The sequence below is a fragment of the Quercus robur genome, chromosome 2 (assembly GCF_932294415.1).
Source record: "Quercus robur chromosome 2, dhQueRobu3.1, whole genome shotgun sequence".
NCBI lineage: Eukaryota > Viridiplantae > Streptophyta > Magnoliopsida > Fagales > Fagaceae > Quercus > Quercus robur.
The window spans coordinates 48531479-48550163 of NC_065535.1; the positions used below are offsets into that span (position 1 = coordinate 48531479).

At 35.3% G+C, this 18685-nt stretch overlaps 1 protein-coding gene across 1 annotated transcript; it reads right to left on the minus strand.

Moving 5' to 3' along the window:
* Window positions 1–1683: 1683 nt before the first annotated feature.
* On the minus strand, window positions 1684–17034 carry LOC126713826 (uncharacterized). Its single transcript, XM_050413703.1, has 7 exons — window positions 16589–17034; window positions 15958–16086; window positions 14765–14965; window positions 3710–3806; window positions 2738–2841; window positions 2340–2391; window positions 1684–2166 (listed from the first exon to the last, which is right to left on the minus strand). Exons 1-7 carry the CDS (start codon window positions 16813–16815, stop codon window positions 1948–1950), a joined length of 1029 nt encoding a protein of 342 aa, XP_050269660.1. The 5' UTR covers window positions 16816–17034; the 3' UTR covers window positions 1684–1947.
* Window positions 17035–18685: the final 1651 nt, after the last annotated feature.

The following is an 18685-nucleotide window of genomic DNA, read 5'->3' on the forward strand; positions in this document are numbered from 1 at the left end:
TCTAATCTAGCTCAGTAGCCAGTCAAAAAAAATACCGAATTCTTTCAGTTCATGTGCTGGGCCGGCTATGTCCAAGTTCAACAATGGGTTGTTGAAACTTGAAACACACACTTACCAACAATATGTCTAAGTTAATGCATTTCGGAAAGGAGCCGCAATAGGCAGCTTTTCCTTTCATTTTTAAGCGTAAATATTGGACTTGGAGGACTAAGAAGTAAGAAAAGATAGAGTTGGCAATGACCAATGAATGATACAGGAATATGTGAGTGTGCTAAAAACTAAAAAGGAAAGAAACCTGGTTTAGAAGTGGCACAGTAACACAGTTATGTTTTATTTTATAGGGGGCTGGTTCGAGTTTGTGTTTATGTACTGTTTGCTATTTGGGTTGTGATATTTGATTCCTTTCATTTCTTTTGCTCCTTTTCTGGTGAGTCGTAAGTCATAAGGGATATGTAATGACACGACACCTGAGTTTCAAAGGAAATAATGGGTTTGCATTCAAACCAATGGATAAGCATTTACTTGATATCTCTCAAGCGAGAAGGCATCTTCTGTGTCCGTCTCATGCGATCACATGCCAATCTAACATGTGTCGCATGAGACAGGAGCACATAAAAATTTTGCCTCTCAAGTATTGTTGTCAAATGAGTTGTCATTTTTTTTTAGATATCCTTCTAGCTCTTGACCCAAAACGTAAAGTCTGAAAGGACTAGATAGAGTTATAATTATAACTAGATGCAAAATCCCTAAAACTAATAACGGATTCCTTAAATCCACAAAAAAAGTTTGGAATCTACTACAAATATATATATATATATATATATATATATATATATATTTAAATATTTTAAAAAGCTCAATTTTATTTAGAATGAATTGTTTTATATATTGCAAGTCTAAAGCTTCCAAAATTACATAAATCATTAAAATTTTTGTTAATGATAAAAACAAAATACCATGTCTTGTCTTTTGCATTAGACCCCTCTACTTGAATGAAACTCAATCTCTAGTTTGTTCTACTTGAATGAAACTCGATCTTTAGTTTGTCTAGAAAATGAAAAGATACTTCGTATATTTCAATAATTTAAAATAGTTAAACATCTCATTATAGACAATACATGAAATAGTAATGATGCGAAGAGATTATGACTTGGCTTTATTGTGCAATCCATATAACGTTGTAGAGTCATAAACATCAATACCATCCCCACATTAAACAGAATTCAATCTACGATAATAGCAAGAAACTTTACCAAATTAACTTGGACCTGTTAGAGCATACCGTGAATATAATTTGCCCAAATCTAACTGTAATATCGCTTTCTTCAAGAATTTGGATTCAGAATGGGCCTTGAAGTATCTTCAGTAATAAATCCTGTGAACTACAAAAATTGCAGACAAATGAATCGAAATGGTCCACCAAAGAGATCAGAGATCACTTTTTTCCTAAGTTTGCCTAGTAACCCACTAGTCTCCTCATTGCCACAAGCACAAATAGAGTTTTGATTCGCATACCACAAAAATATAAGAATCTAATAATGCATGCAGATACATGGTTCTTACATATCTATGTTCTTGTTGATCCCAAGAACTCCCTGAACACTACTGTTAACATATTTATGATCTTCTAGCTCAATGCAATGGCAAATCATAGAGAGTGAAACATTTTCATTTGTAACATAATTCTACCAAGAACAATCTACTTCATTTTTTTTCCCAAAAAAGGAACACTGTAATTCAATTTCCTTAATTACAAAAAGAAGCCATAAGTTCCCTGCCAAATTAAAGCCTCGCATTTTTCACATGAATCAGCAAATTTCATGATCTCAAACAAAAGAACTTCCTTAAGTCATGAACTTTTCATTTTCTACCCACACACAAGAAGCATAAACTGTATCAAACCATTTAACGGGAAGCATATCCAACAATGACAAAGGACTTGCAATTTCAGCTCCGGACAAATGCCACAGTGGCAACACGTGATCCCTCAGATCCACCAAACATGAACGTTGGATATGAACGAATGTGATTCAGGTACCGAAAGGGAGGTTCTCTGCCTGCTTCTTCATCCTTCTCATGTTCCTGGGACATAGCAACTCTTCTTTGATTGAAACTTTCCACTTCTTGCACCAATTCATCTTTTGTACTATTACACGATGTGATCACCTAAGAAATTACCATAATTATCAATAAAAAGACAGAGAACGTCCAGTGGAGTAAGAAGATATTGAAAACATAAAGACACAAACTGATACAATACTACAATTCAGTAATAGAAGCTTCAAGGGCACAATTCCAGTAACAAATATTAGCCATAGTGAAAAACTGAAGAGGCTTACTAATATTCCACCAGATGCCACCAATCTTGAAACTGAATCCCAGTACATCATCCTGGAAATCAGAAAACACCAAGTCCATAATTTCTCAGTCCCACTGGTAGATGATCAAACGGTTCACTAAAAAGAACTAGAACACCTAAAAGGATGGTAACTTTGTTAATCTTGTTAATTATAAATAGACCTTGTAAATAATCCAAATTCAAACACTAGAATTCATAACGTAGTAATCACCTTTATGATTCAGTGCTATCTTTCTAACTTTGTCTTCTTTAAATTTTTTTTTTCTTTTTTGTGTGTGAGGGTGGTGGGGAGGGTTGTTGTTTGAAGTGAACATATACAGATTTACTTTTGAACAGCTAAAATTGTAGCACTGCAGGAAACATGAGTCTATGCATTACCTTTTGACAGGGCCATCAGGATGCAACCCAATGGCATCTAAAGTCCCTTTGTCCATGACGAGTTGAAACTGTCTTTCTAACTTTGTCTCAAGAACATCATCAACCTTACATATAGAGTGACACTGTTAAACTTGTCTTAAATAATGACATAAGAATTAAGTGTAAAAGCATCAAAGACGAGAGTTTAATTTGTTATATACACCGTATAAACAAAATGAAAGTCTTTCAGGTTTGCAATAATAAACTGATGTATAACATTTGAACTGTGATAAAAAAATCTTATAAACACAGGACATGAAAAAGATCCAGTTTGAAATACATCTGGCATTAGTGTCTTAGGGTTCTAGGAAAATAATATCGATTAAACTGAGCTTTCAATCAAAGCTTAAATAGAATTGAACCAGTATCCTAACTAGAGCATTTAGATTTTGTTGATTGTCAAAGCAGTCCAAGAAAGTAAATGTTCATTGTATTAGTATCTCAGAAAATTACAAATGAAAGGATTCCATATGTTGGATTTGTAAAATAGCATTCCTTTTTTTTTTTTCAGTATAGAGAATTTTATTCAACAAAAAGAAATTGCAGCATACCAAAAGCGCAGTCTACAATGACAACAAAATTCTTATTGTAGCAACAAAAGGAAAATATTAGCTTCAAAGCGCCAAATAAATTCCAATTCATTATTCTGTTTTATCATAGTCTACAATCCACAAGTTTAGCAAGAAGAACCACCATTCTACCTACCTTTGTAAATTTCCAGGTTAAAAAGAATCGTAACATATAAAAGATTTTAGTGAAAAGAATAATTAATCTTTTGTGTCTACAGCTGGGGCTTAGCAGGAGGATTATAAATTCAAAATATTGAGTACAAAACAAACCATTGCATTAACAACTAACAATTAGAATTAGTGAAAATTCCATGCAGGATTATAAATGATCAAAACTCCAAAATATTTAAAAGTTTAGTCCTACCAAAAAATTAATATTGGCAAATCCATCACGATCAGCAAGGCTTCGAGCAAGCTGAACTGCCCCTTCACTATAATCAGTTCCAGTTAAATGAGAGAACCTGAACCCAAAAACACCATGAGTACGTTCATTTTAGTGTAAGCTAATATTAAAATTCTAAATAAAAATTTACACAATGTATCTTTTTTTTTTTTTTTTGGATAGATAACGTCAAGATATTATTAATAAAATTGCCAAACTGAGTACATTGGGGATGTACTCGGTTTGGCACTTATCTTGGAAGCAAAGCCCTCAGATGGCATTGTTAAAGAGATATCCTTATTGAGATTAAATCTATCAATTAAAAAGTTACATTTAACATACAGCAATTTCTATTAACTTGAGCTTATCACTTCTATCTAAATTTTCCACCTTTTCAAGTTTTTATTCTTCTACTCATGTAAATCACAGAAATTATTTTTTTGGATAAGTAATAGCAATTCATTAAAACTCAAAAAGTGTATACAGTACTAAGGAAAAACAGCAAAGAAAAAGGGAAGAAAAAGGATACAAGCCGGAAGATTATTGGCAACTACGTAAAGAATCTAAGAACTCCATCAAAGAATACATCGAGAGGGTATATGACTTTGAACCCTATTCATAAAGGGTCTTCAGGAAAAGGAACTTAAGATTATGCAAAGTTAACTCCTTTCCCTCAAACACGTTTGATCGGGGCCTTTCTCATTAGGATATTGGAATACAAAATATCAAACATTCAATTTACCAGTTCCAATTCCCAATCATTGAAAGCTCTAGCAAAATTGACATTCTAAAAGAGCGTGCTCTCTTCATTTTGAGGCTCCAAACAAGAGTTAATATAGGCATCTTCATCATCTGCAAATGAGTACAAATCAGGGAGCATTCAAAGATTGGTTCCCACTCCACTTATCATGCCAAAATCTTACACTTACCATCCCCTACTTGAAGGGGGACATGATCTACAAAATCTATCCCAACTCAATACTCCTCCATAAACTACAACCATAAGTACTACGCAACCACTGTGTTGACCAACAATCCCATTCCTCCCCATACTTCAAGGCAGTAACTCATCTCCACAAATGAGTGTCTTCCTCTGCAGACCTCCATAACCATTTGCTTAAGATAGATGGTTGAAAGTGCTCAACTGGCTAACTTAGACCACGTTGTATTGGAGAACACAAGTATTCCAATCTACTGGATGGAATTTGAAATCATCACCAAATCATTCCCACAAAAAACCTTGCTACAATCTTTCTAATTTATTAGCTACATGTAAAGGTATTGAGAATAGAGAGAAATAATAAGTAAGAAGACTAGACAATATACTTTTTAGAATAGTTTCATGGACTGGGTTGCATTATTAGGCTTTCATTCTTTTCTTTTTCCAGTCCATGGTTTCATGAACTTTTGTACTTTATGCTCTTGATTTGTACTTTGTTCCTGATGTTTATTTCTTGTATACTCAAGTGACACCCTTCTTCTTTTTTTAATATATTTCTTATTACTTATTAAAAAAAAAATATATATATATATATATATATATACTTCTTATGATAGTCAGCCTACCCCCCCTTTGGGCATAAAGTTTCTAACAACCCTTAACTTGTGGTCCATCTTCTCAAGAATGAGGTTGCAAATAGTTCCTGCCTTAAAATATGACCCCAAAGGCATATCAAAATAAGTCATTGTTAAGCTCTGAATATTTCAACACAAATCTTCAGCCGGATCTTTTTTTATAAGTAACTTCAGCCATAGTTCTGTTTTTTTGATAGTTAAAAAATTTTAAAAATTAAAAATAAAAAGAAAACAGAATATCTTCTTTTTTTGAAATCACTTGAAAGCACAGAGAAACATATGTAATATACAGGAAATGTTCAACATTTGCTTTACAGAAAAGAATAAAATTGTCAAATGTCAACAAACAGAAGATAAGAAATTAAGAAGCTATTGCTAGTCATTACTGACTTGAAAGCCTGAGACATAAGCTCCCCCCACATCCCTCACCATCATTCTACTCAAAATCTCCATAAAAAGGATAAAAATCAATAGAGAAATGGGATCATCTAGCTTCAACCCTCTTGAACTATGGAAAAGGAAAATGCATTGTGGATATGCATGTCTAAATCCAATACTTTTAATTTCTTCAAAAACTCATTCTGCGAAATAAATAGATTGAACATTTGCAATTCACACAGCTGTAAACTTTCTCAATATCCAACATACAAATCACTGTCATACTTGGCTTTTCAAATTACCATCCAAGCACTCATTAGTTACTAAGTAATGAATTTAAGATTTGCCTCCCTAAGAATAACAATTCGAGCCTTGAAAATTAATGTGCCTGACACTTCCAACCAGACTAATAGGCATGAATTTTTTTTAAAATATTTTTATCATCATTATTCTTTAAAAATTAATGCAATAAAAGGAGGCCCTGAAATCACTTATATTTTTATCTTTCTTTTTTTTAAGAGTAAGATTTTATTATCATGAAAAGAAATGGAGACACCCTAGTATGTGTACTAGCAAAGCATTGAGATTAATGAAAAGTGCAACAATCAAGAAAACCTAACAAATTAGAGAAGGAATAACCACTCATTGTAGCCATCCATAACAATCAGCTTCACCACCATCATAGATCACTCCATGCCTTCAAATGTCCGATAATTCATTTCCTTCCAAATGATCCACATGACACACAGAGGGATGCTTTCCAGATGTCTCCATTACAGTATCTAGCAAACCGCCCCTTCCAACAAGCCAACAAATCAACCTCTCTTTGGCATAACCCAATGCACCCCAAATAAACAAAGAGCTAAAGCCCAAAGCTCTCTAGTCATAGAGCAAAGTAGCTGCAGGTAATCAACGGACTCCCCATCTTGTTTACACATGCAACACCAACCCACTATGATAATACCTCATGTTCAAAAATTTTCAATTGTAAGGATCTTCCCTAAAGCAACAGACCACCAAAAAAAAAACCCTACTTTGAGAGGGGCTTTTACCTTTCAAATACTCTTCCAAGAAAAAATAATTGCTCCCCCAACATGCGACACTTTGTAGAAGGCTTTGACTTCAAAGAGCCTACTTTTTGTTCGCATCTAGCAGATAGTGCCTTCTTCATTCCTTCTAATCTTATAGGAATAAATAAGGGATAAAAATCTTCCATCATTCCTTGCTCCCAATCATGAAGGGCTTTATAAAAAATGACATCCCACTGAATCTGATTCGCACTCCAGCGTATTAAATCTGCTACTGCAACATCTTTTCTGAGCAAGAATATATAAACTAGGAAACAACTCCTTAAGAATCATTTCCCCATACCATCTAAGTCCCAATCAAATGCCTAATCAAAGGTAGGTAGTAGGAGTTTTGTTTTGGCTCCCAAGTGAGAATGATAAATACGTAATGCACCATCCTTGCTGCTACATACGTTGACCACATGCTCTCATCTTTTGAAAGAAAGATGTACAGTGGCCTTCTTCTAGTCAATCTTCGGAGCTGAGCTAGGCACTGGCTACAGGATGACCAACTGATACTTTCTTCTTCTTTTTTCAATAAGCCACTCTGCTGACCATATCCAACCTCATACTTAATGAAACCAGAAATCTGATTCCAGCCCCTTAGAATATGCATCAAAAGGCAAACTCCATGAGAACCAGCAGCAGACTTATACCATACTTTGTAGCTACAACTCATCTCCAAAGTGCATCCTTTCTCCATTATCATTTTTTTTTTTTTACTTCTAATATTTGTTCTACTGTGTATTGTCTAGAGTTCCTAGATACATTTAGCATTCACTAATTTTTATTCTATTATTACTTCTTTTTTGTTTGGGCATTTCCTTGTATATTTCCCATGTAATAGGAGTTTGCCCCTTGTGCTTTTTAATTGAATTTTTATAACATCATTTTTTTTAATTACTCCAACACCTCCAAATTCATGTTTGTTCCAAGTTATAAGATCTTCTATAAAAAGGCTTTAATTTACCAGCCAATATATGATTAGATGTGTCATAAAAATTGTAACCATTCCAACAACTCTGCACCTTCTCCGCAAAACCTTCCATCTTCAACCACACAGTTTCAAGTTTAGAAACCCCTTTATCTTTCAATACTCCATCAAACCTCTAGCACAATTGGGCTATAATCAGACACAGGCCTTGCTAAATGCATCACGTTTGGTAGTGCTCCTCCTGATTTGGTGACGCTAATATACAATGAATACAGGACATAGAGGGCAGTTCACCATTATTTGACTATGTATATGCCCCCCTAGCAAGGAGACATAAAAGCATTTGATTTTGGTTATATCCTCATTTATTGAGGTATAAAGTGTCTCTAAGAATGAGTAGTAAAACAAAAAAAAAATTAAATAAAAAAGGCGAATTATATCTTTAGGGATCAAGGGTGATTGTACAAGACAACCATATGATGGGAGCCCAAGCTCCTTTTCAAAAAAATTTATGAAAATTGAATTAAATAAAAGAAAATTAATACACGTGGGTTTGGGTTAATTGCACTTTCCAACTTAAAACTACAAGAACATTTACAATGTTCCCTCTCAAGTTCAAAATAATTTGTAATGCACTACCTAGCATTTAAATTAACCTTAGAAATGACATTGTGGTCATGCCCATGACATGTCACTGAATTTGCAATAAAAAACCCTCCCTCCCTCCCTCCCTCAAGTAGAAGCAAGAAGTAACATTTTTACACAACTTTCTCCTAAACAAATCCTCTGTGACATTAAATTCCTAATCCTTGAATTATCTTGCAACCAAAGCTATCCAAGATGAAACATTTAATATAGTTATTAACAAACAACTTATGAGCATTGCTTAAAATGCATTTCATTTACATATCAATCAATGAAGGCCAACCATACAGAGAAAATCTAAACCAATTCCTAAATCTTGTCAAGGAACATCTTTTTCCCATCTGGCTACTTGATAAGTCTATGCCAGACTTAGCACAAAGGAGAAATAAAGTTATTACTTATTACCCTTAGGGCCTAAATAGTGCACGCAAAACTAAATCCAGATGACCAAATAGTCCACAACCTGGTAACCTTCGTCCCTGATCACTACAAGAACTTTGATTAGATCCTCATCAATGCCGCAAGGCACAAGCAACAAGTGATAGGACCCCAGGATGTCCACACTTACTAAAGTGTTCCTAAGTGGTGATTGTAGGCCCATAAATGGATAAATATTATGGTTAAAGCTTTGTTAAGAGAGGGAGTATTGGACAGTGTATTTTGGGTAGAGTCACTAGTAAGGTTGGTTTCGGAGAAAAGTAGTGAGGGGAAGGTTGGTTTCAAAACCAACAAGTAGTGAGGAGAAAAGTGCTTGTGTCAATAGCAAAAATGGCCATTTCGAGCTTGAAAGGTTTGGAGAGATAATTGGTAGGTAAATGAGTCATTTTACTAAAGCTACATTCACATGCCTCCTTTTTTATGTCCATTTAAACAATTAAACTATAGAGGAGATATTGCAAATCATTTTAAAATTAGGATGTTGATTGTATTTATAATTTAAGGAGAACATTGCAAATGTTCCAATAGAAGATTATTAACATTCATTATAGCAAGACTGTTTGAATTACTTTTTTCTTATAGGTAATCAGAGAACTATTATTAATGAGTAAAAAATGAATAGTAAAAGTTGTTCATGATGATGAACAACAAGAAACAGATGAAACAAACAGCAAAACAAAAGAGAGGGAAATCAGAAAGTTAATCTAAGAGAAAACATAAACTCTAAAAGAGATGAAGAATCAATAAAACCTCTACAACTAGACCACTCAAAAAGACTACGCTAGCATAAAACTTAACTCATCCAACATCTTCTCCATGTTCTCAAAGAAGCGATGATTTCATTCCAACCAAACAATCCACATTAAGCACCCTGGAATCAAATTCCAAATATTCGAGTTATGCTTCCCAAGCCATTGATGCCAACAAGATAACAATCCCGCCACCGATCCTGGCATAACCCAATGAATACCTAACGCCTGAAGCATAAAAGTCCATAAGGTATGTGTAACAGGACAATGAAGAAGAAGCTGGTCTATCGACTCCCCATCACAACAACACATACAAGACCGATTTACCAAGGGCGACCCCTAAGCATGAGATTATCCAATGTGAGAATCCGATCGTGAGTAGCTGTTCACAAGAAGAAAGCCACTCGCTTAGGAATCTTTGGTTTCCAAACACCCTTCCAAGGAAACAAAAAATTCGGAGAACCCTGAATTGCTTGGTAATAAGATTGGGTGTCAAACTTACCATCACCTTTAAGCCTCCAACAAAGAGTATCCCTCCAATCACCCTGATGAATACGAGGTTGGATAAACTGAAGTAGAGAAAAAGATGCAGCTAGCTCCCAATCTTCAAAAGCTCTATAAAACCTTAAATCCCACACTCTAACAATACCTCCTTCCGGAATCCACAAAACCTCAAGATGCAAGCATCCTTGGCAGCTGAACACACATAGAGCTCAGGATAGAGATCTTTTAGGGTATTATCCCTAATCCATCTATCATGCCAAAAGCAGATACGAGTGCCTTCACCCACTACAAAAAACAGATGCTTAGAAAAACTCTCCCACCCTTCATGAATGCTTCTCCAAAGGCCACATCCATGAGTCCTCCTGCACACTTTCGTACACCACCCCCCTTGACCCTCACCATATTCTGTGGAGATAACTCCCCGCCAAGGATGGGGAACTTCATGCCCATAATGCCACAACCATTTCCCTAATAAAGCTTGATTAAACGACACCACACCTCTTATCCCCAAACCACCCAATTCAACAGGTAAACACACCTTTTCCCAAGCCACCAAAGGATATTTGAAACTCCCCTCAGAAGACCCCCAAAGAAAATTCCTCTAAATACTTTCCATTCTAGCAGCCACAGCTTTAGGAATAGTGAAGAGAGATAAAATGTAAATATGTAAATATGTAAATTGGAACAATATTTTACCCAATGCATATATAGTTAACTTCTTTTTGTGAAAAGTAAATTATTTTCTAGAATGGAGTTTTCTTTTTTTTTTTAAAGTAATAAAAAATATATAACTCAGAAAAACAAGTCACTCAAGTATACACCCAAGTATATAGGAAGTATACTGGGGTAAACAATCAGTTACAAAAATTGCATAAATCTAATAAATAAAAACTAGAAACTAAAGAAAGATTCCTCAAGGCTGACAGCCAGTCCAATAATGTTCTGAAAAAGAACAACTTGAGATCAAGCATAGAACTTTCGGTATCTTCAAAACTCCTGCTATTCTTTTCCCTTCAGATGCACCACATCAAGCAATGGGGGATAAATATCCAAATATGACCATTCCAATGACAACCAAACCAACCTTGCCAGCAAGCTAAAAGCTCAACAACGGATTTTGACATCACCCAATATACTCCAAACAAACCCAAAATCATGGACCATAAGTCTGAAGTAATAGGGCAATGTAGCAAAAGGTGATCAACAGATTCACCATTACATTTGCACATATAACACCAATTTGTAATCTTTACCTTTTTCTTCCTTAAATTGATAGTTGTCAAAATTTTACCCTAAGCTGCAATCCATAAAAAGAAGGCTACTCTAGGAGGGGCCTTTGATCTCCATATGAAAGGATGATCACTAGTGATCAAAAGTCGATAATAAACACCAACCTTGAAGCCCTTTTTCTTGCCTGGTTTCCAGCACATCTTATCCTCCCCAATCCCTTTAATTACCATATCATAAATGGTATCCATGAAGCTCGTCAAGGACTCCAATTCCCAGTCTTGTATGCAGGGGCAGTGCCATGCCTTACTCAGGGTCGTCACTTGACCACCCTGACCAGAAATATATATATATATATATATATATATATATATAAAACTTTAAAAAAAATTGAATTTTAAATTAATATGGGTTGATGAGCACCCTAGAAAACAAACTTGGCCACCCTAAAAAAACCTTGAGTACCCTAAATAAAAATTTAACCTCTCCAAAATTTTGGTCCATTGAAGGTTGAACCAAAAAAATTGTAAAAAATGCTATGTTCACAACATTTTCACAACATTTTCACATTATTGTTTCATGTGGACAAAAAAGTAATTTCAGTGGTAGGATTAAATTAGAACCAATAACAACTTGTCATTTAAACTTCATTGTAAAAGAGTTGCTAAAATGTTGTGGATGTAACACTCATCAAAAATTGCCCAAACAAACAAATTATCCTAAAAGCCCAAATTAAATGTTTAATTTTGATTTTTCAAATTGTATTTTCTAAAGGCATATTTTAAAATCACTATTTTTTTAAAACACGCATTTTCAAATAGCCAGCCTATATATTAATGCTTGCTTTAATATTTAGTTGAGTTTGTTGGATTTATGTGATACATTTTGTACATATGCATATGCACTAAAATTATTCTTGGATACGATATTGAACAATATAATGGTTGAATGCCTAAGTTGAATATGTTGAACAAATTTATAGTTTATCCTTTATTCTTTTATTAGCCTATGAAGCACGGATGCGTTTCCGGATTCGGGAGCGAGTGCAAGTGCAAGTGCGGGACTCGGCAATTTTTGAAAAAGTAGGGAGCAGGTGCGGCGATTAAAAAATTATTAAAAATATTTTTATTTTTATTTTCTATATATTTTTACTATTAAAATATTCTTAAAAAACACATTAGATTCACAAAACAAAGAAAAAAGAAGGCAAGAAACACAAAACAAAAAAGAAATGTCCTACACTCTCACCTAATCATGCCATGTATCAACAATATCAGATCATGCACTGAGAATCTGCCACGTGTACCCATCTCAACCACAATGTGTCACATCAAGGTAAAAGGACCAAAACAGCCACATGACTTTGGGTGCAACTAGGGGGTCCAATAGAATAAAAAGCAGAGGGCATTTTGGGGTAATCAAAGTCTTTTTATATTGCAATTCACTTTGTCACAGGCCAACAGAGTAGCAGTTGAACCTCCCGCCCCTGGCAGTGGAAGGATGACGGGTCAATGCTTACTTGTGCCCAACAAGACCCATTGAGTTCATCCTAAATGAACCATCACTTTTTTAAAAGAGGGGTTTAAAAAAAAAAAAAAAAACATAGTAGTTGTGTTGTTGTGGGTTCCTGTGGTGTTGATGAATATGGCCATCTCTCTGAATTCAGTCGTGGGTTTCAACTCAATGGTAAGGCTTAGGTTTCAGTTTTTTGCTAGTGCAATGCATGAATCAAGGCCGATTTCGGCCATTTCGGTTAGTTTCAGCTACCAGCCGATATGCTCCAATTCGGTCGATACAGAGTTGAGTCGGCGCGAATCCGTAAAAAAAAAAATATAAATAAATAAATAAAAAAACTTAAACGCGGCACTAACGCACGGTAGCGGCATCACTCACGCATCGCCATGTTGGACGTAAGTGCGGTGCCCATTTTGCTGCGTCTGTGCATCATAGTTACTAGCACTATGGAAAAAAATTTTATAAAGAAATCACTTACATTACAAGATTCATCTTCTAAGCAAATTCATATTTACTTGAATAATTTTCTTTTAGATCTTAGGCTATAAGAAAATGTCTCTTGTTTTCATATTAATGATCAGGACGAAATAAAAATAATATATTTACAACGAGGCTTTTTTCAACCTTTTGACCATAACTTCCCTAAAAAAGAAATCAGTGGAGTATTGCATCGATTTAATCCTGAACTTTATGTATTTGCACTTTTTTTTTTTTTTTTTTTTGTGAAGTCAATATATTCAAGTTTTATTTTATTAAATTTTGTTTAATTTAAGACTTTTAATGACTATCCTGAAAAAAATTCCTGGAGCCACCACTGCTTGTATGGCCCGTACAAAATGTAGATCCCAATGAAGAACCCCAATAGTGAATTGCATTATGCCACACTTGCCTCCTTAGTATGGCAAATTCTAAATAACTCAAGGTAATATACAGCAAGAGAAATCTCCTTGCTCCATTGGTCTTGCCAAAATTTCACCTATGTTATATCCACAACTTCATATTGAATGTGGCATGACAAAAAAGGCTAACCCTGTCTGATATTTCTCCACAAACTAACTTCATAAGGGCCAAGAACTGGGCTAGTAAACCCCCCCCACCCCAACCTCTTCCATTCATTACCACAATTTACTTCCATTACTCTTCTCCATAGAGCATCCCTCTCAAGACCATAACACCATAACCATTTCCCTAACAAAGCTTTATTAAAAAGTCTTAAATCTTCTAATACCCAAACCACCTGAAGAAAGTGGAGCACAAACATTCACCCATTTAACTAGATGGAATTTTGTCTCTTCCCTCGTACCACCCCATAAAAATTTCTGTTGTAGTTATGCAGGCAAGAAAGAGTTCAAGGAAGGGATCTATTTTAGTGTTGAATTCTTAAAGGACCTACATCACATATTGGTGCGGACAATAGACGTAGGCCCCAAATCACACACATTTATGGATGTTGATGCAAGAAGGCAGCCTACCCAACAATTTTATGGATGGATGATGGAGGCCTGCTTCAATTGGGCTAGATTGATTTAGTAGAACTTATTTAATTTAAGGATTTAATTTTGTTTACTTTTATGTAATTGTTTAAGAGTATTGTTATGCTTCGCTTGATTAAAAAAAAATTTTGTTGGAATTTCTTCAACTGGCTTGGTATTCCAGGCAACCTTAGGTGTTGATTCCCATCTTGTCCCTTTTTTTCATTTTTCTTTTTCTTTTTTTTTTTTTAAATTCTAAAATTTTTTTGAGAATTTTGTGCTGCATCACATGCGTCCACGTATAGATACCAAATTCCTCAAATATGACACATATTTTAGACCATCATTTGCTAAAAGACCTGCTATGTGTTATCTAGGATTTTCCAATTCTAGATATGGTTCTCCAAGGATTTTCATATGGCAATTTGCACAGCACATGTACCATGTTTCCTTAAAAAGGATTGGAACAGAATTAGTTTTCTATATTTACTAAGCATAAATTACCAGAAAAGCATTGGAAATTTCAAGCATACCCCTGCTTAGCAAGTTCTTGAAGAAGCAAACCATTGCCAGTCCCAATATCAAGAACACTCCATGTAGACAGATATTTATCACCCTGATCAACCAGCTCAGACTTGGTATCATCAACATGATTCGGTAATTGACCATGAGAAATGTCAATACACAAACCTTTGGTCCAAGAAGCAACTAATTCCATGACATCAGCTCCAAACCTATAGAAACAGAGGCAAACAAACAAAGAGATGAATTTCAGTGAATGTGATATCCTCTCAATCTTCCTTTGTTTTTTTTTTCCCCACCAATGAGAAATCTACCTACATCAACAACCTAACAAACAATTAATGAAGGTCAAATAGACCAATAATTTATAAGAAAACAGCGAAAGATAGGAATATCCATAAGAACATTTTATTACAACACCATCCCCGTCATTTAGCAGATTCAAACATCTTTTCTTGATGAAATTAAAATGTAACAATCCCAGACATATCAACGTTAGTTACCTTAAAGGCCCAAGAGTAATTTAAGCTAATTCAAAAAAATCTATAACATTAGAAAGTGCATTAAATCATTTTTGTGTTCTTCTCACTAAATTTCAGCAATTCCTTTAGCATAGACCTAAGGTGAAACCTCAAGAATATATCACAGAGAAGATACTTAAGCAATCTTTCAAAATGTGTAAAATTCGCTTCACACGAATTGGCTGCACTAACCGTTTTGTAATTATTCCTGTCAATTTAGAACGAGATTAAAATTTAACCATGAAACATGACTATCCTGCTCCTAACTCGCACACCTTTGACCATGTGTAAAATGGCTGGATCATACTCAAAGAAGTTTCCATATGGTCTGTTTTCCTTTAGGGTTCTACATTCCTAGGAAGTAATCCACAACCTCACCATTTACACCATTCTTTATAGAGGGAGGAAGTGCCATTAGATCTAAAGTTCATTGGCATATCAAATAAATATAAAAGATAAATATCGTGCAAAATAGCAATAATGTAAAAACCAATTAAGAAAGTTCATAGGTTTCATTTTCGTAAAAAAATAATAATAATAATAAAATAAAATAAAAACAAACAAACAAAGGTTGTGGAAGTATTGTAATTGACTCTCTAAGTCTCTAATCTATTGCTACTCCCACAAGTCACAACAAACATTGGATAATAAGAAGAATTTTATATATCCAAATAAAAACTTACCAAACTTCACCGGCATGGCCATGTTCGCGAAAATTAGTCAACTCATCGGCATAAGCAGAATCCCAATAACTCTGAAGCCCTAGCATCGATTGCGCTGCTTCTTCAGCCTCTACTTCCTCCTTGTCAGAACTGCATAGATACACAACACATCATTTGAAAACCAATTTGCACGCACTATCAACCAATAATGAACAAGCTTCAACATTTCATCACTTGTAATATTTCAAACAAATCACCTACTCCTAAAACCTCCTAACGCTATACATTTCAAAGTAAATCAGCAACTCCATTTAGCTATAGAAAATTTACATCTAATGCATAATAGTCTTTAAATTAACAAAGATGAATTTGACAGAGCAAACCAAAATTTCAAATCTCAACGCGTATTACTCTTACTCTTACACCTTGTTCTTTTAACATATTCAGAAAACCTCATCGATGAATTCTAGAAGCTTCATATCACAATCACACATCCAAAATCACAAACAGTTTCAGAACTTCGCTAACAAAAAAACAGAAACCTAGCATTGGAATTTGTAATTCCGCGACAGACATATTTTTTCTTTAAAAAATAAAAATAAAAATTCTCGGGAAACAAACAGAACGTTAGATAGAGAAAGAGATGGGAGACCTGTAATCGGAGGAAGGGGCGGGGGGGAAGTTGGCGGCGGAGAGGGCGTCGGCGGCGTCGGTCTGGCGCTGGTCATCGTCGAGAGTGCTGCCGTACTCGCTCTTGATGGACCAGGAGTCGGCGGCGACGGAGCGCTCGTCGTCGGAGATGAGATCGGAGACCACTGCGCCTCGGCTTTGCTGAGACGAGAGCTCTGGGTCCTCCGGAGCCAATCGGATACCAGCCATTTCTACTATTTCTCGTTTTTCAATACAAAGAAAGAGAGAGAGAGATTGGGAAATGAAACGTAAAGGTGATATTGGGATTTGGGAGTGATGAGATGAGACTCAGACTCTCTTACTTTCAAATTGGTTTAAGGTTACAGCACTGGACTAGTAGTCTACTTCTCCATTTGAACTTTCCGGTTCGGATCTTCCATTTGGATCCACTCTACTATACAGAATTCCACTCTATAATCTATACTCTACTCTATACACTGTACTCCACTTCGGTACATCTCACACCGCTGTCACGTGATCCGCATCCTTCCTCTCACCTCAAAGAAAAATTTTTTTTTTTTTTTTTTTAAGAAGAACCTCAAAGGATTGGGGGTGTTTGGATGGCCTGTTTCCATAACTCAATTTTCTGTTTCCATAACTCATAACTCAAAAATGATGGGACCCAGAACAAGAAGTCTGTTTGGCACCACCATCACTCTGTTTCCATAGCTCTGTTTTTATCACTCAATTTTCTAATTTTTGAGTGATGAGTTATGGAAACTGAAAACGCATTTTAGCTATTTTCAGTTTCCATAACTCAATGGCATTTTTGTAATTAAATACACATAGAACCCACTAGTCATAACTTGCTGCACCTTTTGACCAATCTACCTTCTTCTTTTTTTCTTTTTTTTTCTTGGGTTCGGTCTTAAGTGTCTTCATTTTTCTTTTTTCTTTTCTTTTTTTTTTCTTGGGTTCGTTCTCAAGTGTCTTCTTTTTTTTCTTTTTTTTTTCCTTTCTTCTCCTGCGTTCGGTCTCGGGTGTTCTTGCTTCTTCTTTTTTTTTTCCTTTCTTCTCTTGGGTTCGGTCTTGGGTGTTCTTCCTTTTTACTTTTTTTTTCCTTCTTCTTTCACTGGGTTCGAGTTTCTGGGTTCTTTTTTTTTTCTTTTAGAGGCTGTTTGGATTTAGAGTTTCCATCAGTCATAACTCAAAATATGTGAGTCCCACTGCTGAGAAGTGTGTTTAGCATTATTTTCAGTTTTTGTTTTCACCACTCAATTCTCTGATTTTTTTAGTAATGAGATATGAAAACTGAAAACACATTTTAGGTATTTTCAGTTTCCAAAACTCAGTTTTCAATAACATTTTGGTAATTAAACACACAGTGAAGGACCCACTAGTTAGAGGTTAGCTGCAATTTTTGACCTTTTTTTTTTTTTCCTCACTGGGTTCGGTGAGTTTGGGTCTTCTTCTTCTTCTTTTTTTCTTTTCCCTTTCACGCTGGTTTTGGTATAGTCTTCTTCATCTTCCTTTTTTTTCTTCTTCTTCTTCTTTTCTTTCCTTTTCACATGGCTTCATATCCAAAACCAACATCATACCTTCATCCGAAAATGCAACATCAACTTTCAATTTAACATTAAAATCCATAATCCCCTTAAGGAAATCCAAAATCCAATATCCATACAAAAGGAAAGAGAAGAAGAAGAAAAAGGAAATGACGATGCACACAAGGTAAGGCGGAGATCGGCGGCGCGCTGGGTGACAGGGATCGGCGACGTGCAAGTCCTTAATTTGCTAACAATGGCTGGGTTTGTAAGGGTTTTGGCAAAATAAAGGGGTTGAGAAAGATGAGAGTCAGGGGGGAAAAAAAAACAAAACAAAAAACACCAACCAAGACGTGGACAGTTCAATGGTGTGCTCAAAAAAGGGCACGAAGAGCGAATGAGGTCCTATCAAAATCAATTACCTACGACCCAGAAGAGAGTGATGGGGACAGATGGTGGTTTCGGGATAACACCTATTGAAGGGATCTAGGACCTGGGGCAAAGCAGAGAAGATGAACCAAAAGGGACGGTACCTAGGAGCCTTTTTGGCTACACCATTAGCAAGAAGGAATCTG